Consider the following 27,598-nt stretch of genomic DNA (forward strand, 5'->3'; position numbering starts at 1 on the left):
TATAGCACAACAATGAAAATATTTCACATTTCATAAACTTTTAAACTTAGACAATGTCGACATTCAGAAGGCTGATAGCTTATTAACAATGAGATACAGACTTCCATTGTCCTGATGAAGGGTCTTGACCCGAAATGTCAACTGTGCTTCTTCCTATAGACGCTGTCTGGCCTGCAAAGTTCCACTAGCATTTTGTGTGTGTTGCTTGAATTTCCAGCATCTGCAGATTTCCTCATGTTTGCTTCCATTCGGTGTTTATTTTTACAATTTGTAACAGTATTGTGACTTGAAACACTGACAATGTAAATATGTTTCAAAGTAAAGGTTGTGGTACATTTATTATTTAGAAAATTTATAGATTATAGTTACTAACATAATTAATTACACATTTGTATTAACAGGGATTTTAAAATTATATTAACATAATGTAAAAGAAAATTCCAGCAATGTGGCAACAAAGGCTAATGTACACGGGAACATTTAAGTCACGGCACAGCCGCACACCCATGCACCTTGGAGGGAATGGCAACAAATGATCGCTGCTCAGATCAGCAAAAGCATTCAGTCGCAGAGAGGTTGGGGCAGGAGAGGTTCCTGCGTGTGAAGGGAAAAAATTAGGTTCTCGGTCTCCAACAATGGATTAGTCTGGATCATCTCTGTGGATAAAATAAGAACCATTAAAAACAGTTTCAGTAATTGTATGAGGAAGACACGTTTCCCATTTATTGACATTTTAGAAATATTCCTCCCCTCCACCATCGGATTTCTGAATCCATGAACAGTAACTCACTGTCTACTCTCTTTTTGGACTGCCCATTTATTTTCTTTTCCTCTATCTCTTATTGTAACTTTTAGTATTTTTAATGTATTGCATGGTACTGCTGCCACAATACAATAAATTTCACATGTCAGTGATAAACCAGATTTTGACTCTGATTCACAGAATTACAGAACAGTTCTAGTATAGAAGGATGGTCTAAGCACTCTATAGTTTGTCCACCCTGCCTCTCCTCACACATTCTCTATTTCCAACCCAGGGACATTTCTTATTGAATGTAGGCCAGTATATCACAGAAACCAGCTTCCCCTCCATGGATTCTGTCGACACTTCCCACTGCCTCAGGAAAACATCCAACATAATCAGAGACCCGTCCCACCACAACTGTTCTCCTTTCTCTCCCCTTCTTTCAGGCCAAAAGACTCAAGAGCCTGAAAGCACATGCCAGCATCTCAGGAACAGCTTCTGCCCCACTGTAGACTCTTGAACTGACCTCCTCTATGATCATCTTATGATCTCTCAATCCAGCACATCGTGGTCCTGTCACTGTCTAGCTGCACTGCACTTTCTCTGTAACTGTGACACAATGTTCTACATTCTTTTATTTAATAGCACTACCTCGATGTACTTGTGTGTGGAGTGAGCTCTCTGGATAGCACACAAGCAAAAGTTTTCACTGTATCTTGGTACATCTGACAATAGTGTATCTATTACTCACTTTCAAGTACACTACAACTCCTGTCCTCGGTATGATGTACTTACTTATTCATTATCATTATTTCATTGCTTTTTTTGTATTTGCACAGTTTGTCTTCTTTTGCACATTGGCTGTTTGTAGTTTTTAATTGTTCCCATTTAATTTGTTTGTTCTACTGTGAATATCTATTGTAATTTTATTGTGTTTTTCTATCTCTTGTGAATGCCCACAAGAAAATACATCTCTGCATAGCATAAGGCAATATAGTTGTTTGTTCGTTCATTATGTGCCATGTTGTATGACATGGGTAATCTTAGTCTTTCCGTGACCGTGAGTGTCCTTGGCAAATTTTTCTACAGAACTGGTTTTCCATTGCCTTCTTCTGGGCAGTGTCTTTACAAGACGGGTGAGCCCAGCCATTATCAATACTCTTCAGAGATTGTCTGCCTGGTTTCAGTGGTCACATACCCAGGTCTTGTGATATGCACCAGCTGCTCATACGACCATCCACCACCTGCGCCCATGGTTTCACATGACCCTGAGTGGGGGGTAAGTAGGTGCTACCTTATCCAAAGATGACCTGCAGGCTAGCAGAGAGCAGAAGCACCTTACAAATCCTTTGGTAGAGATGTATCTCCACACAGCTACTCAAAAAGTAACATATACATTCTTCGATAATAAATTTACTTTGAACTTTGAGTACATCAGTGCCCTTGACCTTAATGGGTTTGAGAGATGCTGCCAAAGGCATAGGTTATTTATCAGTCTTTGTGTGCAGTATTTCTAGGAATATGGTGTATTTCTGTGTTCTGCTGCAAATGCTTAATTCAGAATAGTACATAGTGACATAAATGTACTTTGATAATAAATGCCTTAGAACTTCATTACTAATAACGGAGACACAATAGAGTCTGTAGATGCTGGAAATCTTGAGCAACACTCACACAATACTGGAAGAACCCAGCAGGTCAGGCTGCATCAATAGAGGGAAATGAACAGTTTCGGGCCAAGACCCTTCATCTGGACTGGAAAGGAAGGGTGCAAAAGCCAGAATAAAAAAGTAGGGAAAGGGAAGGAACCTAAGCTAGCAGATAATAGATGAGTTCAATTAGAGTCCTGGAAAAGAACAGCACAGAAACATGCTCTTTGTCTATCTAGTCAGTGCTGAACCATTTAAACTGTCTGGTCCCATCAACCTGCAGCAGGACCATGGCCCCCCGTATCACTACCATCCATCTACCTATCCAAACTTCACTTAAAAGTTGAAATCAAACTTGCATGCAGCACTTGTGCAAGCAACTCATACTCACAATCCTCTGAGTGAAGAAGTTTCCCCTTGTGTTCCTCTTAAATTTTTCGCTTTTCACCCTTAACGCTTGGCCTCTAGTTGTAGTCCTACCCAACCTCAGTGAAGAAAGCTTGCTTGCATCTACCCTATCTATATCCCTCATAATTATGTACATCTCTATCAAATCTCCTCTCATCTTCCTGTGTTCCAAGGAATAAAGTCCTAACTTAGTCAACTTTTCCATATAGCTCATCTCTTTAGCCAGAGGTAACTTGAGGCAACATCCCTGTAAATTTTCTCTGTACTCTTTCAACCTTATTTACCATAAGACCAAAAGATATAGGAACAGAATTAGGCCATTTTGCCCATTGGGTCTGCTTCGCCATTTTATCATGGCTGATCCAATTTTCCTCTCAGCCCAACCCCAATCTCTTGTCTTCCCCAGCATCTCCTAATTCCCTGACCAATCAAAAATCTATCAACCTCTTCCTTAAAGATACATATAGACTTGGCCTCCAAAGAATTCCACAGATTCACCACTCTCTAATTAAAGAAATTCTTCCTCATCTCCGTTCTGGAAGGACTTCCCTCTATCGTGAGTCTATGTCTTCTGGTCTTAGACTCTCCTACCTTCGGAAACAACCTCTCCATATCCACTCTATCAAGACCTTTTGCCATTCAATAGGTCTCAATTAGGTCACTGCTCATTCTTCTGAATTCTAGTGAATAAAGGCCCAGAGCCATCAATAACTCTTCATATGACAAGCCATTCAATCCTGGAATCATTTTTGTAAACCTCCTTTGAATCCTCAACAGTTTCAGCACATCATTTCTAAGATAAGGAGCACAAAACTGCTGACATTACTCCATGAGGCCTCACCAGTGCTTTATAAAGTTTCAACAATGCATCCTTGCTTTTATATTCTAATCTTCTTGAAATGAATGCTAACATTGCATTTGCCTTCCTCATCACAGACTCAACTGGCAAATTAACCTTTAGGGAATCCCACACAATGACTCCCATCCCTTTGCACATCAGTTTTCTGTATTTTTTCTCCATTTAGAGATTAGTCAACCCTTTCATTTCTTCTAGCAAAGTACATAACCATACACTTCCCAACACTGTATTCCATCTGCCATTTCTTTGTCCATTCTCATAATCTGTCTGTCCTTCTGTAGTCCCTCTACTTCCACAAATTGACCTGCCTCTCCACCTATCTTTGTATTATCTCCAAACTTTGCAACAAAGCCATCAATTCCATCATTGACATATAATGTAAAAAGGATCAGTCCTAACACAGATCCCTGTCAAATACCACTAGTCACCAGCAGCCAACCAGAAAAGGCTCCCTTTATTCCCATTCTTTGCCTCCTGCCAATCAGCCACTGTTTTATCCATAGTCAAGTCTTTCCTACTCCAAATTAGGCCTCACCAACTTATGCAATTACTTATTCCAGTTACTAATAACTGCAGGTTCAGAGGGGAGTAAGGTAGAAGGTGTGAAAGGACTGGATGAGCCAAGGCAGTTACACTATATTGCTAATTAGCAATGGATAGATCAATGACAGAAGGTAAGAGGCAGGAGTGAAGGGTGCACTGAGAATTTAAGGATGGGAGAAAGAGTCTGTGTGTTCCTTAGGCTGGAGGATAGTGAATAGTGATGTTCTTGAGGCATTGAGCTGGGTCCAATTTTATTTTGAGCTCCTAGACACATAGACACTTCTAAATTTGCAAATGACACAAAGCTTGCAAAGCAGCAAGGACAGCAATAGGAGGTGAAGAGACATGGATTGGGTGTTGGAGAGGAGGGCAAGTGGTAGGTCTAAAAAAGTGATAACCTGGGAATGGATTATAAAGAGAGACCACACAGACTTTGGCAGTGGGCCTGTGGCATTCAGGTCATTGAAAATACTGGTTATGGCAGGAGAATCTATGCAAGTAGATGGGATAGTAAAGAAGCCTATAAGGTATGGGACAGAATCAGGCCATTCAGACCATTGAATCTGCTCCATTATGGCTGATTTACTATCCTTCTCAGTCCCATTTTCCCATCTTCTCCTTGTAAACTTTGGCACCCTGACTAATCAAGAACCTATCAACTTCACTTTAAATATATCCAATGACTTGGCCTCCACTGCTGACTGGCAAAGAACTTCACAGATTCATTACTCTCTGGCTAAAGAGATTCTTCCTCAATGCCTGCATTTGTTGGTCTAGACATTGAGTATAAGATTCAAGAAGTCATATTGCAGCCATGTAAAACTTTGACTTGGTTGCCCTGAGTACTATATACAACTGGAGTATTGGGGTGACATGGTGATGTAGTGGTTCGTGCAATCACTTTACAGCAAATGATCCCCGCTGTCTGTATGTTCTCCCTGTGACCACATGGGTTTCCTCCCGGTGTTCAGTTTGCTTCCCAATCCTCCCTTCATTCCAAAAACATGCATTGAGGGTTGGTAGTTGTGGGCACACTATGTTGGCACTGGAAGCTTGGGACCTCTGCTGGCTGCCCCCAGCACCAACCTCGCTGATTGGATTTGGTGCAAGTGATGCATTTCACTGTCTGTTTCAATGTACATGTGACAAATAAATTCTGGGCTGTACCTCCTGTGCCTAATAAAGTGGCCACTGAGTATAAATTTGTGGTCTTCTTCTGGTGTCATCCATCCACTTCAAGGTTCAACGTGTTGTGTGTTCAGAGATGCTCTTCTGTTCACCACTGTTGTAACATGTGGTTATTTAAGTTAATCTCACCTCCAGCCAGTCGGGCCATTCTCCTCTGACATCTCTCAAAAACAAGGTGTTTTCACCCACAGAACTGCTGCTCACTAGATGTTTTTTGATTGTTGCACTATTCTCTGTAAATTCTACAGTCTGTTGTCTGGGAAAATCCCAGGAGATCAGCAGTTTTTGAGATAATCAAATCACCCTGTCGTGCAACAACCATCATTCCACAGTCAAAGTCACATAGATCAAATTTCTTCCCCATTCTGATGTTTGGCCTTAACAATATCTGAACCTCTTGACCATGTCTGCATGCTTTTGTGCATTTCATTGCTGCCACATGATTGGCTGATTAGATATTTGTATTAATGAACAGGTGTCCCTGATAAAGTGGCTACTGAGTGTGTAAGTCACAATTCGGACATTTAAAGGCAAATCTCCCAGCAACTTGACATACCTGAGTTTGATCTTGCATAAAATGATGCCCATCACTAACAAGGTGAAAATTTTCATTTCAAGTGGGATACATAGCAGCACAATGGCGGATATCTGCTTGACTGAAGAGAAAGTGGAAGAGGTCAAACTAGGTTCCAACAAAGGGGGAGAGAGCCCAATAATGTAGGAACATTTAATTCAACTCTGTGGGCAGACTGATGAGTGTGTAACTCAGATGCAAGTGACAATGGTCAGAGGGGAGATGAGCTCGGCAAAGGAGCAGTAAAGTGGAGAGAACCAAACAGGTTGGTCACAGGATTTCCCCTAAGACTGAGGCAGCAAGAGACCTTAATAATGATTAGAATTTAGACCATAAGGCCAACCTGACATTCCATCATGGCTGATTTATTAACCCTCTCAATTCCATACTCCTGCCTTCGTCCCATAACCCTTGCCACCATGACTAATCAAGAGCTTGTTAATCTCCACTTTAAATTTCTGGTCTGTGGTAATGAATTCCACAGATTCACCACCCTCTGCCTAGAGAAACTCCTTCTCATCTCTGTTCTAAAGGGACATCCCTCTATTGTGAGGCTGTGCCCTCTGGTCCTAGATTCTCCCACTATAGGAAACATGCTCTCCACATCCATTCTGTCTAGGCCTTTCAATATTCTATAGGTTCCAGCAAGATTCCCCCCTCCCCCATCATTCTAAACTCCAGAGAGTACAGGCCAGTGGCCAGTTAGCCCTTTCATTTCTGGGATCATTCTCATGAACCCCCCGGACCCTCTCCAAAGCCAGGACATCTTTTCTTAGTATGGGGCTCAAAACTGCTCACAATGGTCCAGTCTGACCAAAGCCTCGTAAAGCCACATCATCCCATCCTTGCTTTTATATTCGAGTCCCCTCAAAATGAATGCTAACATTGCATTTGCCTTCCTTACCACTGACTCAACATGCAAGTTAACCTATAAGGAGTCCTGAATGAGGACTCCCAAATCCCTTTGTACCTCTGATATGCTGAACTCATTTTCATGTTCTTCCCACACCAACCTAGATTCTATCAATCACCCCAACTAGGGGCATTTTACATAACATGACTTGCACGCCTCTGGGGTGTAAAAGGGTGTCAGAGAAACCCAGGCATTCACGGGGAGATAGTACAAACTCCACACAGCTGATGCTGGTGGTCAGATCCCCAGTGATTGGGGTTCACACCCACAGATAACTCCAAGTTGCTGTGCTCATTGATGGGGTGGTTCGGAAAGCGAATGGTGTGTTAGTCTTCATTCGTCCAGGGATTGAAATCAAGAACCACAGGACCCTACAAAACCCTATTTAGACCACACTTGGAGTGTTGTGTTCACTTCTGATCACTTCATTAGAGGAAGGACGTGGAAGCTCCAGAGAGGGTGCAGAGGAGATTTACTGGGACGCAGCCTGGACTAGAGAGCATGCCTCATGAGGATAGATTAAGCAAGCTCAGGCTTTTCTCTTTGGAGCAAGGGAGGTGAGGGCCGACTTGACAGAGGTGTACCAGATGATAAGATGATAAGGGTTGAAATGACTAATATGTCGAAGCAGTTTTAAAGTGATTGGAGGTAGGTCTTTACACACAGAGTGGTGGGTGCTAGGAGCCCACCCACCAGGGGTGGTGGTAGAGGCAGGTACATTACGGACATTTAAGATACTCCTGGATAGGCAAATGAATGGATGGCAGAACGGAGGCAATGTGGGAGGGAAGAGTTAGATTGATCGGAGGGTAGGTTATAAGGTCAACATTGTGGGCTGAAGGGCCTGTGCTGTGCTGTACGGTCCAATGTTGCATGCTCCCCTTCCTCCCTCACCCCCTGTGGTTTCTCACCAGGTCTGACCCGCAGATGGGCCTCATACTGGGACAGATGGATGCTCGAGGGCGAGATAATTTCGAGGTCAGTCCTGGTCCTGAACTCAGCCAGACACAGGTAGCTGTGACTGTCCTCCACACTCAGCTGCTTTATCCTGGTCCAGGCGCTTCCCCGCTCTGGGTCCCCGATGAGCTCGTACCGCGTCACTCCGTTTTCCACTACCCACGATCCATTTCGAATACGCCTGAAGGTGACGATGTGTCGGTAGGGATTCTTCCTCATCCACGTCACCGTGTGTGCGGTGAGGCTCTGCGGAGGCCGTGTGAACACACAGGGTAACGTGGCCGAAGCTCCTTCAGTTCCAGTCACCTCCGAATCTTTTCCATCAGAAGCTGAGAGGAGGACAGACACCCGACAGGATTGATTCATAAACAGTTCCAAGCAAAGAGTGAGGAGAAGAGAGGGAGGTTTCTTAGACAAACTTGGAAATCTGAACCAGTGCCTCGAATCACACTGAATAAGTTTTAGACACAACACTGGACATCCCAGTAGGAAGGGTAGAGAGATCAGAGGCCCGATGCCCAGAAAGAAAGATCTCGAGCCGTGTGGTGCAGGTTGTTCCCCAGGGATCAGATCCCGTACTCTTGGTGGTGGGGTCTGAGGTCTCACACTGGTGTTGAAGATCAGTGAAGATGTGGCTGGTCAGTAACTCTATCATCCACATCCCAGAAGATCCCTAGTGCAGTTGGTGCCCAACACACACACATACACACTCCTACAGTGCATGTACCCAGAAACAAACACAAACACACACATCGCTCCTTCTTATACCATTACCACACTTCAGACTTCCACACATTTCTGGCTGATCAGCCACAGCAAGCATGTCTCACCGATGCACTTCCCGCTCACTTGTACACTGGAGGCAGTTGGAAAGTGAGCCAGTGACAGCCTCTGGATGTGACGGTGACAGTGGTAGTGGTGGAAGACACTGTCCAGTGACTGCACAAGCAAGACCAGTCCACCCACTACCATCATTTGGATTTGGGCCTCAACCTCTCACATTGCCTGGGTGCCTTTCTTCGTTCCGATGTCCCGGGAACACCAGCCACTCAGGGTGTCACTATTTAGCAGGAGAACAAAGGCGGCTGTCACTAGAGAAGGTGTGGTCAGCCACCAGCTCAGACCCTGGCACTCCTCAACCCAAGTCAGCCAAGGGGACATCTCCTCAGAGGGTGGCTGAGGGACTTGATGTCCGAAAAGTATCTGCTGCACTCTGTTGGATTGGAGTGCAGAATTGGTATTTTTTCTAGTAATTAGCTTGTAGTTTAACCCTTCTGTGCTTGCTTCTAATTTTTATATAATCGCTGTACGTAGACTCAATTGTTCAGTAAATTTTCTAGTGATTATAGTATAGCTGATTCTCTATTTTCTCAGCAAGACGTGAGGGCTGGGGTCAGTAAGTTGTTGGCATGCTACGTTGATGCCAAGAGAAGGGCAACACTTACGGGATGCTCTCCAGAACATCTTTGGTCTGTGTTGGTTGCTGACGCAAATAACACATATCACTATATGTTTTGACATGACAAATAAAGTGAATCTGACCTAACCTCCCATGCAGTCACTGGGGGATGCACAAAGCTCCTTACAGACAGTGGTGGGAATTGAACCAGGATCACTGGCACTGTGAAGTGCTGTGCTAACTGCTACACTACCATTGCCCACCCCTATTTGTCTCTGAACTGTGGTGGCTGTTATGAGTACACCACACTGGCAAGTCTGTTGTGTTGCAAGCCAAAGTTCAAACTTTATTTATCCATATAACCATATAACAATTACAGCACAGAAACAGGCCATCTCGGCCCTTCTAGTCCGTGCCGACGCTTACACTCACCTAGTCCCACTGGCCCACACTCAGCCCATAACCTTCCATTCCTTTCCTGTCAATATACCTATCCAATTTTGCTTTAAATGACAATACCAAACCTGCCTCTGTCACTTCTACTGGAAGCTCATTCCACACAGCTACCACTCTCTGAGTAAAGAAATTCCCCCTCATGTCACCCTTAAACTTTTGCCCCCTAACTCTCAAATCATGTCCTCTTGATTGAATCTCCCCTACTCTCAATGGAAAAAGCCTATCCACATCAACTCGATCCATCCCCTCATTATTTTAAATACCTCTATCAAGTCCCCCCTCAACCTTCTATGTTCCAAAGAATAAAGACCTAACTTGTTCAGCCTTTCCCTGTAACTTAGGTGCTGCAACCCAGGTAACATTCTAGTAAATCTTCTCTGTACTCTCTCTATTTTGTTGATATATTTCCTATAATTCGGTGACCAGAACTGTATACAATACTCCAAATTTGGCCTTACCAATGCTTTGGACAATTTTAACATTACATCCCAACTCCTATACTCAATGCTCTGATTTATAAAGGACAACATACCAAAAGCTTTCTTCACCACCCTATCCACATGACATTCCACCTTCAGGGAACTATGCACCATTATTCCTAGATCACTCTGTTCTATTACATTCTTCAATGCCCTACCAATTACAATGTAAGTCCTATTTGGATTATTCCTACCAAAATGTAGCACCTCACACTTATCAGCATTAAACTCCATCTGCCATCATTCAGCCCACTCTTCTAAATGACCTAAATCTCTCTGCAAGCTGTGAAAACCTACTTCATTATCCACAATGCCACCTACCTTAGTATCATCTGCACACTTACTAATCCAATTTACCACCCCATCATCCAGATCATTAATGTATATGACAAACAACATTGGACCCAATACAGATCCCTGAGACACACCACTAGTCACCAGCCTCCAAGCTGACAAACAGTTATCCACCACTACTCTCTGGCATCACCCATCCAGCCACTGTTGAATCCAGTTTACTACTTCAATATTAATACCTAACGATTGAACCTTCCTAACTAACCTTCCATGCGGAACCTTGTCAAAGGCCTTACTGAAGTCCATATAGAAAACATCCACTGCTTTACCCTCGTCAACTTTCCTAGAAACCTCTTCAAAAAATTCAATAAGATTTGTCAAACATGACCTTCCACGCACAAATCCATGTTGACTATTCCTAATTAGACCCTGTCTATCCAGATAATTATATATACCATCTCTAAGAATACTTTTCATTAATTTACCCACCACTGACATCAAACTGACAGGCCTATAATTGCTAGGTTTACTCTTAGAACCCTTTTTAAACAATGGAACCACATGAGAAATATGCCAATCCTCCGGCACCATCCCCGTTTCTGATGACATTTGAAATATTTCTGTCAGAGCCCCTGCTATTTCTACACCAACTTCCCTCAAGGTCCTAGGGAATATTCTGTTAGGATCCAGAGATTTATCCACTTTTATATTCCTTAATAGCGCCAGTACTTCCTCCTCTTTAATCGTCATAGTTTCCATAACTTCCCTACTTGTTTCACTTAACTTACACAATTCAATATCCTTCTCCTTAGTGAATACTGAAGAAAAGAAATTATTCAAAATCTCCCCCATCTCTTTTGGCTCCACACATAGCTGTCCACTCTGATTCTCTAAGGGACCAATTTTATCCCTCACTATCCTTTTGCTATTAATATAACTGTAGAAACCCTTCGGATTTATTTTCACCTTATTTGCCAAAGCAACCTCATATCTTCTTTTAGCTTTTCTAATTTCTTTCTTTACATTCTTCATATTCCTCGAGCACCTCATTTACTCCATGCTGCCTATTTTTATTGTAGATCTCCCTCTTTTTCCGAACCAAGTTTTCAATATCCCTTGAAAACCATGGCTCTCTCAAACTTTTAACCTTTCCTTTCAACCTAACAGGAACTTAAAGATTCTGTACCCTCAAAATCCACTCCTTCTAAGTCCTTTCACATCTCCTCAAAGTTAGCCTTTCTCCAATCAAAAATTTCAACCCTGGGTCCAGTCCTAACCTTCTCCATAATTATATTGAAACTAATGGTATTGTGATCACTAGACCTGAAGTACTCCCCAACACATACGTCCGTCACCTGACCTATCTCATTCCTTAACAGGAGATCCAACACTGCCCCTCCTCTAGTTGGTACCTCTATGTATTGTTGCAAAAAAACTATCCTGCACACATTTTACAAACTCCAAGCCATCCAGCCCTTTTACAGAATGGGCTTCCCAGTCTATATGTGGAAAATTAAAATCTCCCACAATCACAACCTTGTACTTACTACAAATATCTGCTATCTCCCTGCAAATTTGCTCCTCCAATTCTCACTCCCCATTAGGTGGTCTATAATACACCCCTATAAGTGTTACTACACCTTTCCCATTCCTCAATTCCATCCAAATAGTCTCCCTAGATGAGCCCTCTAATCTATCCTGCCAAAGCACTGCTGTAATATTTTCTCTGACAAGCAATGCAACACCTCCCCCTCTTGCCCTTCCAATTCTATCACACCTGAAGCAACGAAATCCAGGAATATTTAATTGCCAATCACACCCCTCCTGCAACCATGTTTCACTAATAGCTACAACATCATATTTCCAGGTATCAATCCATGCTCTAAGCTCATCCACCTTTCTTACAATGCACCTAGCATTAAAATAGATGCATTTAAGAAACTTTACACCTCTTCCTCTCTGTTTATCCCTAATGATGTGATCCACTTTATTATCTTTTTCTTCCTTCTCCCCTACATCTTCGGTCTGAGCGCTCCCCTTCTTTATCACCTGTCTATCCTCCCTCACACACGGTCTACTAGCTTTCTCTATTTGTGAACTAAACTCCTCTCCCCTAGTCTCTTCAAATTGATTCCCACCCCCTAACAATTCTAGTTTAAAGTCTCCCTTGTAGCCTTAGCAAATGTCCCCGCCAGCATATTGGTCCCCCTCAGATTCAAGTGTAACCCATCCTTTTTGTAGAGGTCACACCTGCCCCAGAAGATGTCCCAATGATCCAGAAACTTGAACCCCTGCCCGCCCTGCTCCAATCCTTCAGCCACGCATTCATCCTGTACCTCATTCCATTCCTACTCTCACAGTCGCGTGGCACAGGCAGTAATCCCGAGATTACTACCTTTGTGGTCCTTCTCCTCAACTGCCTATACTCTCCTTTCAGGACCTCTTCCCTTTTTCTTCCTATGTCATTGGTACCTATATGTACCACGACCTCTGGCTCCACACCCTCCCACTTCAGGATATCTTGCACGCGATATGAAACATCCTGCACCCTGGCACCAGGGAGACAAACTACCATCTGGGTCTCCTGATCACGTCCACAGAATCACCTATCTGACCCCCTAACTATCAAGTCCCCTATTACTACTGCCTTCTTCTTCCTTTCCCCTACCCTTCTGAGCTACAGGGCCGGACTCTGTGCTAGAGGCATGGCCACTGTTGCTTCCCCCAGGTAGGCTGTCCTCCCCTTATTATCAAGCAGTACAGCCACTGGGGTGCTCTCTAGTACCTGACTCTTCCCCTTCCCCTACCTGTCTGCCTCTTGTGGCCCTGGTGTGACCACCTGCCTATAATTCAACTCCTCACCCTCCCTGACCAGATGAAGGTCATCGAGCTGCAGCTCCAGTTCCCTAACACAGTCCCTTAGGAGCAGCAGCTCGGCACACCTGGTGCAGATGTGGATGTCCGGGAGGCTAGGAGACTTCAGAACCTCCCACATCCAACACTGGGAACAACAAGTTGCCCGCACGCTCATACTTCCCCCTTTCCTCAAATAACAGGAAAAACTGAAACCTAAACCTACGTTGCCTCACCTGTTTCTGCCTAAGCCCATTGAGCCAAAGCCCTTAAGCCTTCACTCTGCTCCCGGCTCACTCCGCTCCCCGCTGTATAAGGCTGTGTTCCTTTTAAATCTTCCGCGCTTCACTGCCCGCCGTCACACGACTGCGAGTCCTGCCTCTCTTAACTCCAATGAGAATAAGAAACATTCAAGATGGCTCCCACTGCACTCCTGTTCGGATCCTCCAACTTCTTTCTCCATACTTCTATCAAACTATGTATACTTCATACAACTTTCAGATTCATCTCCTTGCAGGCAGCCACAAAACAAAGAAATCCCAATAGAACCCACCAAAACAAAAGAAAACCATCAGACCCAGTGTACAGTGAGAAGAAAAACAATAGAAGTAAGTAAATGGAAATCAGAACTGAAGCTCATGATTCAGAAGCCTGTTAGGTGCAGGCCTCAGCCTCAGTTCAGGGCAAAGACCAGTAAACCTTGAGTAGCAGCAATCTGAACCAGACCATCCCTCACCTCTGGTCCTGATACCATGAGTTTTCAATCTGGCCATGTGCTTAAATCATCCAAACCTCAGGTCATTCCTCAATCTCAGACCCAGGCCCTGCCACACAAGGTAAGTGAGACAGACCTCCTTCCCGGACTATAGGAATGAAGTAGATTTGGTTTGACTAACACTGCAGTTCCACAGTTCATCTTAACTAGGATTAATTTTAGTTTTCATTACAATTTTATTTCAATGTTTCATTTAAAACCCTGGAATGATATGAACTCACATTCCCTTGATTGATGACAGGATCTTTATGTCCTCGTTATCCACGGGAATGATACCAGAGGATTGGAGGGAGGCAAATGTTGTCCCCTTGTTCAAAAAAGGTAGTAGGGATAGTCCAGGTAATTACAGACCAGTGAGCCTTATGTCTGTGGTGGGAAAGCTGTTGGAGTTCTTAGAGATAGGATCTATGGGCATTTAGAGAATCATGGTCTGATCAGGGACAGTCAGCATGGCTTTGTGAAGGGCAGAGTGTGCCTAACAAGCCTGATAGAGTTCTTTGAGGAGGTGACCAGGCATATAGATGAGGGTAGTGCAGTGGATGTGATTTACATGGATTTTAGTAAGGCATTTGACAAGGTTCCACACGGTAGGCTTATTCAGAAAGTCGGAAGGCATGGGATCCAGGGAAGTTTGGCCAGGTAGATTCAGAATTGGCTTGCCTGCAGAAGGCAGAGGGTTGTGGTGGAGGGAGTACATTCAGATTGGAGGGTTCTGACTAGTGGTGTCCCACAAGGATCTGTTCTGGAACCTCTACTATTTGTGATTTTTATTAACTACCTGGATGTGGGGGTAAAAGGGTGGGTTGGCAAGGTTGCAGATGACACAAAGGTTGGTGGTGTTGTAGATAGTGTAGAGGATTGTCGAAGATTGCAGAGAGACATTGATATGATGCAGAAGTGGGCTGAGAAGTGGCAGATGGAGTTCAACCTGGAGAAGTGTGGGGTGGTACACTTTGGAAGAACAAACTCCAAGGCAGATTACAAAGTAAACGGCAGGATATTTGGTAGTGTGGAGGAGCAGCGGGATCTGGGGGTGCATGTCAACAGATCCCTGAAAGTTGCCTCACAGGTAGATAGGGTAGTTAAGAAAGCTTATAAGCTTATAAGCGGAAGCTTTCATAAGTCGAGGGACAGAGTTTAAGAGACGCGATGTAATGATGCAGCTCTATAAAACTCTAGTTAGGCCACACTTGGAGTATTGTGTCCAGTTCTGGTCGCCTCACTATAGGAAGAATGTGGAAGCATTGGAAAGGGTACAGAGGAGAGTTACCAGGATGCTGCCTGGTTTAGAGAGTATGGATTATGATCAGAGATTAAGGGAGCTAGGGCTTTACTCTTTGGAGAGGAGGAGGATGAGAGGAGACATGATAGAGGTGTACAAGATATTAAGAGAAATAGGCAGAGTGGACAGCCAGCGCCTCTTCCCCAGGGCACCACTGCTCAGTACAAGAGGACATGGCTTTAAGGTAAAGGGAGGGAAGTTCAAGGGGGATATTAGAGGAAGGTTTTTCATTCAGAGAGTGTTTGGTGCGTGGAATGCACTGCCTGAGTCAGTGGTGGAGGCAGATACAATAGTGAAGTTTAAGAAACTACTAGACAGGTATATGGAGGAATTTATATTGGAGGCAGGGATTAAGGGTCGGCACAACATTGTGGGCCAAAGGGCCTGTAATGAGCTGTACTATGTTCTATGATAACACAATCTCATGGTTTCAACCAATGCCCTTTCTTTTACTGGCCTGGTCAACACCAACACTTCCCTTGTGAAAGCTGCTGATCTGATGCTGTTTAATTAATAAATGTATTTATTTATTTATTTAGAGATACTGCAGCATGAAACAGGCCCTTCTGGCACTTTGAGCTGCAGCCCACTTATTTAACCCCAGCCTAATCACAGGACAATTTACAATGACCAATCATCCCTCTAACTGGTACGTCTTTGGAATGTGGGAGGAAACTAGTGCAACCAGAGGAAGCCCATACACTCAGGGGGAGAACGTACAAGCTCCCTACAGACAGTACTGGAATAAATTCCGAGCTCCGACATCCCGAGCTGTAATGGCTTTACACTAACTGCCACACTCTGTGCTTGGGATGCTGCGCAAGTGAGTGTGTGTAACTTCAACTTTTATCAAGCAATGGCTTACTTAACTGTGGGAGTATCTCAGGCAGCCCCTGTTTGCAGGAACACGCCTCCCAGCAGGTTTCGCTACAGAGGGGTTAGTTCTGTAGGCCAGACATACGGGTTTGTGTCTGACCTTCTTCTGCTGTCTGTGTGGAGTCTGCATGCACGCCTTGTGGTGGCGCGTGCTTCCGTTTCGTTCCAGGTTCCAGAGACGTACGGGTGGGCAGGTTAGCAGGTGGTGGGCATGCCACGTGGGTGCTGAAAGCATGTGAGCTGCCTCCACAGAATCCTTGGTTACGGATGCAAATGTGAAATCTCACTGCCTGCTTCCATGTGCGCGGAAGAAACGAGGCTAAATTTGGACACCGCGGTAGGGTAGTGGTCAGTGTGATACTCTAACTGCTCGAGGCGTCTGTTCCAGCGCCCTCTGTCAGAAAGTTTGCATGTTCTTTCTGAGAGCGGCTGGGTTTCCACTGAGAGCCCCCGTTTCCTCCCTCAATCCAATGACAGTCGGCTCAGTAGGCGAGTTGGTCATTGTAATTACAGACCGCTACAGAGGGAGTTAGTCCTGTCGGCCAAACATACATGCTAGTTGGTCATCCTGTGATTAGGCGAGGGTTAAATCAGTGGGGTTTTGGGCAGTGCAGCTCGTTGGGCCTGAACAGCCTGTTCTACGCTGTCTCTCTAAATAAATAAGAATAAAAAATAAGCTTTAATTTTAAATCTGAACATTGCTCCTTACCTCTGACCTTCAGGTGTGTATGGTCCGCTGATACAAGTATCCCACTGCTGTCCAGAATGTGACACTGATAATGACTGCTGTCCGCCTGCTTCAGACGCTGCACCATTATCGAGGCGTCCCCCTGGCTGAGGTTCCCCGCGAATATGATCCGGCTGCCTTCTCCTTCCTGAATCATGTTGTTGCATTGGGAGCGGGGGGGACTGGGATATGTACAATTGGCCACGGGTTTGTAACCCCGCAGGTCGCCTTTGAGCCATGACACAGAGAAGGGGAGGGTGAAGTCTCTGAGAGTACATGGCAACACCGCAGAGCCTCCTTCCACCGCAGACACTTCACCAGCGTAGGGAATGGTCCAAACGTCAGTGGCTGAGAGAAGGGAGAATGACAGGTTTTAATTGTTGTGCCTAAATTTAGAGAAGCATCGTGAATCAAGCCCTTCCATCCCGACAAGTCGTGTTGCCCAGCAACCCACCAATTTAACGCTGGTTTAAACACAGGTCAATTTACAATGACCGATTCATCTACTAACCGTAGACTGTGGGAGGAAATCGGAGCACCCGGAGGAAACCCATGCTCACACAGGAAGAACGTACAAACTTCTCACAGCTGCCACTGGGACTGAACTCTGAACTCTGACACCCTGAGCCGTGATAATATCGTCCTGACTGCTACGTTACCGTGGCGTCGCAATTCGTTGCAGCCGAGTGATAGGCGGAGGCAGCTCAGTCGTGTGGTGAACAGAGAAGCTGCATCACAGCTCCAGTAACACAGGCTCAATCCCGGATTCCGGCACCGTCTGCACGCCCTCCCACCTCCGGTCTCCAGTTTCCTCGCAACGACCCTGGGATGTGGCAGGGTGGGGTGGGGCGGAAGGGGGCAATGGCAAATCACTTCTCTAGAAAAATTTGCCAAGAACAATCATTGTCAAAGACCGTGATCACCCACATCACAGGACGTGCCTTCGCGATGATGATAACTGAGTGTACATTGATTAAAAACCCATCATCAGGCCTTCTATCCACGTTGGGGTTTATCAATTTTGCAGGAGGGGTCAGGCTTCAAGCATTTTGCACGTCAGGTGCTACAAATAAGGAATTACAGACAAGGGCAAGACCTTTGAATACAAGCTCTTGTCAGGTGAGAAACACCTGACTTGTGCACAGCCTATACAGACAAGCAAGCTTTGCCCTGGGAAAAACACGGTGAATGTACACACAATCTATACCCGTAATGATTTTATACACCTCTGCAAGCTGTATCAGAAACCGCAGAAACACATCAACACATCGGGGAACCAGCGGCCCCTGCCCCCCTCCCAGCCCACCTCCATGGACAACATCCTGTACCATACAATGGTCACTTGGCCTCACAATCTATCTCGTTATGATCGTACATTTATCATTTACCTGCACTGCACTTTCTCTGTAGGTCTTACCCTTTATTCAGCATTCTGTTCTTGTTTAACTATGTCCTACCTCAATGATCTGCAGGAACTGTATGCGAGACAAGATTTTCATCACAGCTTGGTACATGTGACAGTAATCAACCAAAGTTAGAGTTAGTAAATTGTGGGCATGTTGCTTTGGCAGCAGGAGCATAGTCACGCTTGCGGGCTGCCTCCAGAACATGCTCGCACAGTGCCGGTCGTTGCCACAAGCCATGCATTTCACTGTATGTTTCAACGTACGTGGGACAAATAAGGCTAATCTTTCATCTTTTAAGATTAAATCTTTAAGGGAGGCATGGTAGTATAGCAGTTACAATGATCAATAAAGAAAATCCCCCACCCAGTCACCCATTGAACATTAATGGAAGTGGAAAACAGATTTGAGACCGGGTTCAGATTTGTGTGAGCATTGTGAATTGTTCCAGGACCCCCTGCCTACAGGGAAGATGTCAAGAAGACTGAAAGATTGCAGAGACAATTTATAAAGGTGATGCTGGGACTTGAGGACCTGAGTTAGTCTTGGTGTATTGCGAGCAGTTTTGGGTCCCTTATCTAAGAAAAGATGTGCTGACATTGGAGAGGATTCAAAGGAGGTTCGTGAAAATGATTTTGAATTGAAAAGTTTTCGTTTAAGGAGCGTTTGATGGCTCAGGGGCTGTATTCACTGGAATTCAGAAAAATGAGGGAGGAATCTCATTGAAACCTAGTGAATGTTGAAAGGCCTCGATAAAATTGAATTGAATTAAATTGACCTTATTTCTTACATCCTTCCCATACATGAGGAGTAAAAATCTTTACGTTACATCTCTGTTGAAATGCATTCATAGTAATTTATAATAATATATAATAAATGGAACAGTGAATGTAACATAGAAAAATACACTCAAATCAGTGTGAGTCAATCAGTTGGATGGTCTGTGCCAGGGGCTGTTGGTCCTGGCTTTTATCCTGCAGTACCACTTCCCAGATGGCAGCACCTAGAATAGTTCGTGGTTGGGGTGACTCGGGTCAATTTATTGCCACAGACGGATGTGTAGACCAAGTCATTGTGTATATTTAAGGCAGAGATTGATAAGTCAGGGCATGAAGGGATATAGAAACATAGAAAACCTACAGCACAATACAGGCCCTTCAGCCCACAATGCTGTGCTGAACATGTACTTACTTTATAAATTACCTAGGGTTACCCATAGCCCTCTATTTTTCTAAGCTCCATGTGCCTGTCCAGGAGTCTCTCAAAAGACCCTGTCGTATCCACCTCCACCTCTGTCAGCAGCAGCCCATTCCTCGCACTCACCAACCTCTGTGTAAAAAAACTTACCCCTGTCATCTCCTTTGTACCTACTTCCAAGCACCTTAAAACTGTTCCCTCTCATGTTAGCCATTTCAGCCCTGGGAAAAAGCCTCTGACTATCCACACAATCAATGCCCCTCATCATCTTGTACACCTCTATCAGGTCAACTCTCACCTCCTTCACTCCAAGGAGAAAAGGCCAAGTTCACTCAACCTATTCTCATAAGGCATGCTCCCCAATCCAGGCAAATCCTTGTAAATCTGTGTTTATATGGGGAGAAGGGTAGTCATAGCCAAAGGGTGGTAGTAAGGATGAGCTCCCACTGCTAAACAAAAGCTCTTCACAGCCTCTGAGAACCAAGTCGAACCCCTGGCCTTCACGTGTGGCATGGTTCTTATGCCCGGCAGAGCTGTTCTCACTGACGGAAGGGGCAAGGGTGGGCCACTGGCGCCTTAAAACCAGTTGCTCTGGACAGATGGGGCTCGCTAACCACGGATGATAGCTCATCTAGGGGAGGGAAAACTCCGATTTCAAACCTCTGCTGCCTTTCGGCTCTACCCACTCACGGAAAAGGCTTTAGGATAAACCCCGAGGAAAAATCTGGAGTGGGAGTCCCGAAGGCGGCTGACTGCTGTACCCAGCACCGGCACGGCAACTCCTGCAATGCTGCTGGCACCAAACTGTACCGACCTCCGTCGTTCCTTTGGACCCGTCATCAGCATGGAGAGGGGGGTCCCACTGCATGGACAACAGACGGATCTCCATATCAATCAACTCTGCCCTGGCTTGCACCTTAGAGAAGCCACTCCCAGTGACTACCAGAGGCACAGTACCCACGGTCGACCACGACCGACGGAGGCCACACAATGGGGAGAATGCAGGAAAATGGAGCTGAGGGGAAAAATGGATCAGCCATGTTGAAATGGTAGAACTTGATGGGCCAAATAACCTAATTCTGCTCCTATATCTAAACAGATGAAAGGTAAAATATAGAAGGTGGAATGTCTTCACTCAGAGGGTGATGAGAGTGCGGAATGAGCTGTCAGAAGAAGTGATGAATTTGGCTTGATTGCAGTATTTAAGAAAAATTTGTATAAATACATGGATGAGAGGGGTACAGGGCATTAGGGTGCAGATGGAACAAGGCAAAATAACAGTTCAGCACATACTAGATGGCCCAAAGGGCCTGTTTGTGTGCTGTTATACTTTATGATTTTCTGAGTGTAGTGACAAAGAGCCAATTGACATTAAAAGCCACACTATAGCTCAGAGCCTTTGTGGTGTGTGACCACTGACTGCAGAACATTCGTGTCAGTTCCCGTTGTAGACTGAACTTTGATATTTCATCACTTCTGCGGCCAATGTTGACATTGCTTTCACAAGAATGTAGGAAATGGGAGGTCAAGGTGATTCATCTCCAAAAGCCCTGTCTGCCATTCTTCGAGACCTTGACCGATCCTTTATCTCAATACCATGTCCCTTGTCTCTCAATGCTCTTAACATCTAGAAACTTATCACTTTCTTTTTAAATGAACCAAAACCATCTGACCATACAACATAGGAGCAGAATTAGGCCATTCAGTCATCAAGTCTGCTCCACCATCCAATAATGGCTGATTTATTATCACTCTCCAGCCTCCTTCCCGTAACCTTTGACCCCCTGACTAATATAACCATATAACAATTACAGCACGGAAACAGGCCATCTCGGCCCTTCTAGTCTGTGTCAAATCAAGGACCTCTGCTTTATCTATGCCACATGACTGTCTGTGACAATGGATTCCACAGACTGACCAACCTCTGGCTCAAGACACATGTCCTTATCTTTGTTCTAAAGAGAAGCCCGTCCATTCTGAGGCTGTGCCCTCTAGTGCTAGACACCCCCACTATAGTAAACATCCTCTCCGCATCCACTCTATCTAGGCCCTTCAATATTTGATAGCTTTTAATGAGATCCCCCCCCCCCCATCCTTTTCAACTCCAGTAAGTCCAGACTCAGAGTCACCAAACGCTCCTCATACGTTAATTCCTGGATCAGTCTCTTGAGCTCCTCTGGACCCTCTCCAATGGCAGCACACCCTTTCTTAGATGGGGCCTAAAACTGCTCACAAGGCTTCAGGTGTGCTCTGGCCATTGCTTTGTAAAGCTTCAGCATTACAGTCTTGCTTTTATATTCCAGCCCTCTCCATGTGAATGCTGATTGCTTTCCTCACCACTGACTCAACCTGCACTAGCACTCTCAAGTCCCTTTGCCCCTCTGATTTCTGAATTTGCTCCCCATTTAGAAAATAATCTACATCATGAGAAAATCTGCAGATGCTGGAAATCCAGAGCAATCTCTGTGGATCTCACCTACTCCCAACATATCGATGCAGCTATGAAAAAGGCAAGACAGCGGCTATACTTCACTAGGAGTTTGAAGAGATTTGGCATGTCAACAAATACACTCAAAAACATCTATAGATTTACCGTGGAGAGCATTCTGACAGGCTGCATCACTGTCTGGTATGGAGGAGCTACCGCACAGGACCGAAAGAAGCTGCAGAGGGTTGTAAATTTAGTCAGCTCCATCTTGGATACTAGCCTGCAAAGTACTCCTTGAGAGTATCCTCAGGGAGTGGTGTCTCAGAAAGGCAGCGTCCATTATTAAGGACCTCCAGCACCCAGGACATGCCCTTTTCTCACTGTTACCATCAGATAGGAGGTACAGAAGCCTGAAGGCACACACTCAGCGATTCAGGAACAGCTTCTTCCCCTCTGCCATCTGATTCCTAAACAGACATTGAACCCATGAACACTACCTCTCTTTTTAAATATATATTATTTCTGTGTTTTGCATGATCTTTAATCTATTCAATATACACATGCTGTAATTGATTGACTTATTTATTTATTATTATTATTTTCTCTCTCTGCTAGATTATGCCTTGCATTGAACTGCTGTTGCTAAGTTAACAAATTTCACAACACATGTCGGTGATAATAAACCTGATTCTGATTCTGACAAAATGCTGGAGGAACTCAGCAGGTCAGACAGCATCTGTGGAAAAGAGCAGAGTACTGATGAAGGGTCTCGGCCTGAAACTTTGACCGTTTACTCATCTCCATTGATGCTGCCTGATCTGCTGAGTTGCTCCAGCATTTTGAGTGTGTTACATCTTTATTCTTTCTGCCAAAAGTGGGTGATCGTACACTTCCCTGCACTGTAGAAAGCAATATGAGGATGTTGGAGATTTTAGCAGCCTGGCCTCTGGCCTGGCCGTGAGCGCCTTAACTCCACAGTTCAACTTTTTAGGCTACGTTTACTATTGCCTGCCCCTGAGTGAGAAACAAAATAACAAAAGGGCTTCGAGAGCTGGCAGGATCCCCTCTGGTGTTCTGAAACTCGGCAGAGAGAAACCTCAGTACAGACCTGCAAACTCCCACATCTGGAAAGAGAATATTCCAGGGGTGAGGGTTTGCTTGGAATATGGCAGCGATCAAGATCTACGTCGATGATTCGGCTGAGGGCACAAAATGTCAGCCTGGGGTCAGGTGCAATATACTATGGAAAAGTGTGAAGGAATCCACAGGGCTGAATGAAACAGGAATGTAGGGCAGTTGTTAAATAGTGGGAGATTAAGTTCAAAGTAAGTATTTTATATTCAGATCCCAGAGCTGAACATTTTCACCCCTACCTCGAGGCATAAATGTTAGTGGCAACTCCTCTTTGCTATGTTCTTGCAGTGTTCCAAACAACCGAGGCATTTGAAGACTGGATAGAATGGTCTGTAGATGTCTTCTTTCCAACCCAACCACTTTACATATTATCTAAGTACATATACTACCTGAGATTCATTTTCTTGCAGCATTCACAGTTGAACAAAGAAATGCAACAGAAATAATAACTATTGTTTGTTGTCTAAGCAACACATATGAAGCACTAGTGGCATTATATTTTGGCCTGTGTTGTAAATGCACCTTATTATTTGTTAATCTATTTATGGTAATATTGTCGTATGTATTGTGTGTGCGTTTTATGTACTGTGTGGTGCACCTTGGCCTGGAGGAAAGTTGTATATATGTGTGTGGTTGAATGACAATAAACTGGAACTTGAACAGTGACTATTGTATAGTTAATGACATACTAAGGCTGGCAAACAACAATGTACGAAGACAACGTGTACAAATACAAAAGTTATATATTGATAAATGATACTGAGAACATGAACTGTGGAGTCCTTAAAAGTGATTCCACTGGTTGTGGAATTAGTTCAGAGTTGAGGTGAGCAAAGTTAACCACACTGGGTCAAGAGCCTAATGGTTGAGGAGTAAACACTGTTCCTGAACCTGGAGGGGTGGGACCTATGGCTCTTGTATCTCTGTCCCTTATTAGCCTCAAATCCTGAGCCTCTTGTACCTCTGGGACTAGATCCCTGACTTTGTCGTCATGAGACCACAGTCAGTGCAGATCAGGGATAACATCTCCTCCTTCCTGACAATAAACGCAGGTGAACCTCAAAGATCCCTGCTGGGCAATGCTTCCTCTAATTTGTAATGACCAGTGTGTGCAATTTTTTGCCCAGTGACAACAACAATTGGGCTCTGAATAACTTCTTCAATAAAAACAGTATAAATATGTCAGTTCTAAAATCTGCAGACAAATCATTGCAAACTCTGCGTTGTCAACACCGCCCGCATCAGCCACTGGAAAAGGAAATGTGATTGTGTATGATAGTGAAATAAGCTTAACGTAGCAGCAAGGTCGAAGGTGTCAACCTCTAGTGCGCAGTTTAAATTCCTTTATGCACTAGTAGCAAAAGGATGTGTGTGCATGTGTGAGCACCTTAGAAAGAACATTGGCGCTTAGTCCGTTGCTGCACTTTCCCAGCACTCTGGCTTGTGGTAGCATCGCAGTTAGCACGAAGCTTTACGGTGCGTCAGCTGTAGGATCGGGGTTCAATTCCTGCCACTGTCTCTAAAGAGTTTGTATCTTCTCCCTGTGACTGCGAGGGTTTCCTCCCACATTCCAAAGACGTACGGTTGGGGTTAGGGTTACTGAGCTGTGGCCGCATTATGTTGGCACTGGAAGTACAGAGGTACTTGCAGGCTGCCCTCAGCACATCCTCGGACCGCGTTGGTCACTAACGCAAATGACACATTTCACTGTGTGTTTCATAAAAACACAGAAAACCTACAGCATAATACAGGCCCTTCGGCCCACGATGCTATGCTGAACACGTACTTACTTTAGAAATTACCTGGGGTTACCCATGGGTAATTTTGATGTACATGTGACAAATGAAGCCTATCTGTGTTGCTGAACTGTGGTGATCAGACTTGTGCCAGTCGGTTCAACAACTGAACGGTCGAAGAGAAGTCATTGTTACCGATCCAGTGCTGTAGAACTTCAGAACTTTTGTTTTGTCATGTTTTGTTTATTTATTGAGGCACAGCACAGAACAGGCCTGTTCAGCCCTTCCAGAGCCACCCAGCAATTCCTGATTTAATCCGAACCTAATCATGGGACAACTTACAATGATCAATTAGCCTGCCAACCGGCACGTCTTCGGACTGTGGGAGGAAACCGGAGCACCCAGAGGAAACCCACGTGGTCACAGGGAGAACGTATAAACTCCTTACAGGCAGCGACGGGAACTGAACCTGGGTCACTGGTACTGCAAAGTGTTTTGCTAACCACTATGCTACCGTGCGGCCGAGCTGTGAGAGGATGAAAATAGCCCATATGGTGGGGATCTTTGCCTCGTGTAGACACCACCGATGGTGGGGAAGGATGTGCCGGTGAGGTATGGGGCAGAATCTACTACTTTCTGCTGCTTTGTACATTTCCATAACTTTCCAAAGACCATAAAACCATAAGACAAAGGAGCAGAAGTCGGCCATTCGGCCCATCGAGTCTGCTCCGCCATTTCATCACGAGCTGATCCAATCTCCCCTTTAGTCCCATTCCCCTGCCTTCTCACCATAACCTTTGATGCCCTGACCATTCAGATACCTATCAATCCCTGCCTTAAATACACCCAATGACTTGGCCTCTCCTGCTGCATGTGGCAACAAATTCCATAGATTCACCATCCTCTGGCTAAAAAGATTTTTTTTGCATCTCTGTTCTGAATGGGCGCCCTGCAATCCTCATGTCGTGTCCTCTCATGCTAGACTCCCCCACCATGGGAAACAACTTTGCCACATCCACTCTGTCCATGCCTTTCAACATTCAAAATATTTCTGTGAGGTCCCCCCTCATTCTTCTAAACTCCAAGGAGTACAGTCCAAGAGCGGTCAAACGTTCCTCATATGTTAACCCTCTCATTCCCGGAATCATTCTTGTGAATCTTCTCTGAACCCTCTCCAATGTCAGTAAATCCTTTCTTAAATAAGGAGCCCAAAACTGCACACAGTGCACACAAAGGAGCTACAGGTTAACACCTGGAACGATACCCACCAGGAGGTGGCATGGCCTGAATGGTGGGGATCTTTGATGATGGACATTGTCTCCTTGAGGCAGCTCCTCCTGTAGATACCACATCTGGGGTGTTGATCACAGGTTCTTCAAGTAGGTCAAGCCAGCTACCAGCTGCCAGTATCCCAACCAGTATTCACCGTGCGACCACTGGCCGCCACAACCTGCTCCGATAGCTCCACCTCTCGGATTCCCTGGTGCTGACCCTGCCCTTGGAGATGAAGTGAAAACTTAAACAGTCTGAGCAAAATAAAAAGCACTTACTGCCACTGAGTACAGAGCCCAACAGCAGGGCAGCAGGCAGCCAGGCACTCAGTAAGCTCATTTCCAACTCGATCCTCAGTGCCCTCTTTGTCTCTGCACAATAAAATGCAGAAGTTTCGGTAAAGGTTGCTTCACTTCCTGACGGATTCCCATCCCACCATGACGTCAACGACAAACAAGGGAAGCAATTCTCTATACATCAGCAGAAATGGCCCCAACAGTCACTACACGCTCATTCTTACAAAACACCACTGAAGAAGGCCACTCGGCCCACAGTCTCCCTTCAAGGTCCAAGATTGGTTATAGTCATGCTTCAGTCCACAAGTATAAGGAGAACAAAACAATTGTTACTCCGGATCCAATGCAGCACAAAAAAAACAATAAGATAAAGAACACAATAAATGTAAATATAAAAGCAATCCTATAAAACACAACGCACAAGCAACTCTTTTAATGTGACCTTAAATACATGTGCTTAGTTTATATACATAGACTGAATAAAGTACATGAGGTGACACTCGTTGCTGGAGAGTCTGAACAGAAGGTGAGTCTGACAGCGAATGATAAAGTGACGAGGTGACTCTCGGCAAGAGGGACTCTTCGAGGTATTTGATTCACCACGATCGTATCTGTATCAGTATCAGGATTATTATCACTGACATAAGGTGTGAAAATTGTTGCCTTGTGACACCAATAGTGCAAAGACTTAAAAACAGGTCAATTATAACAAGGATCAGAATCAGATTTCAGAGTCAGAAGTATTATCACCAGGTATATGCTGCAAAATGTGTTGTTTAACGGCAGCAGTAGAGTGCGTCCATTCATTTTGTGCCAAGCCGTATGACGTGGGCGATCGCGGTCTTAGATCAGGATTGTTCTTGGCAAATTCTTCTACTGAAGTGGTTTGCCATTGTCTTCCTCTGGGCAGTGTCTGTACAAGACGGGTGAACCCAGCCATTACCAATACTCTTCAGAGATTGTCTGCCTGGTGTCAGTGGTCACATAACCAGGACTTGTGATGTGCACCGGCTGCTCGTGTGACCATCCACCACCTGTTCCCATGGTTGCATGTTGCTCTAATCGGCGGGGGGGATGGGGTAAGCAGGTGCTACACTTTTCCCAAGGCTGACCAGCAGGCTAGCAGAGGGAAGGAGCACCTTACACCTGCTTTGG

General features: G+C 44.9%; 1 protein-coding gene across 1 annotated transcript; it reads right to left on the reverse strand.

Moving 5' to 3' along the window:
• LOC132396280 (uncharacterized) lies at positions 1 to 26,512 on the reverse strand. Its single transcript, XM_059973803.1, has 5 exons — positions 26,426 to 26,512; positions 16,960 to 17,325; positions 7,791 to 8,165; positions 5,949 to 6,048; positions 1 to 656 (listed from the first exon to the last, which is right to left on the reverse strand). Exons 1-5 carry the CDS (start codon positions 26,484 to 26,486, stop codon positions 641 to 643), a joined length of 918 nt encoding a protein of 305 aa, XP_059829786.1. The 5' UTR covers positions 26,487 to 26,512; the 3' UTR covers positions 1 to 640.
• Between the last annotated feature and the right edge of the window lie 1,086 nt (positions 26,513 to 27,598).

Source organism: Hypanus sabinus, chromosome 7 (genome assembly GCF_030144855.1).
Source record: "Hypanus sabinus isolate sHypSab1 chromosome 7, sHypSab1.hap1, whole genome shotgun sequence".
Lineage (NCBI taxonomy): Eukaryota > Metazoa > Chordata > Chondrichthyes > Myliobatiformes > Dasyatidae > Hypanus > Hypanus sabinus.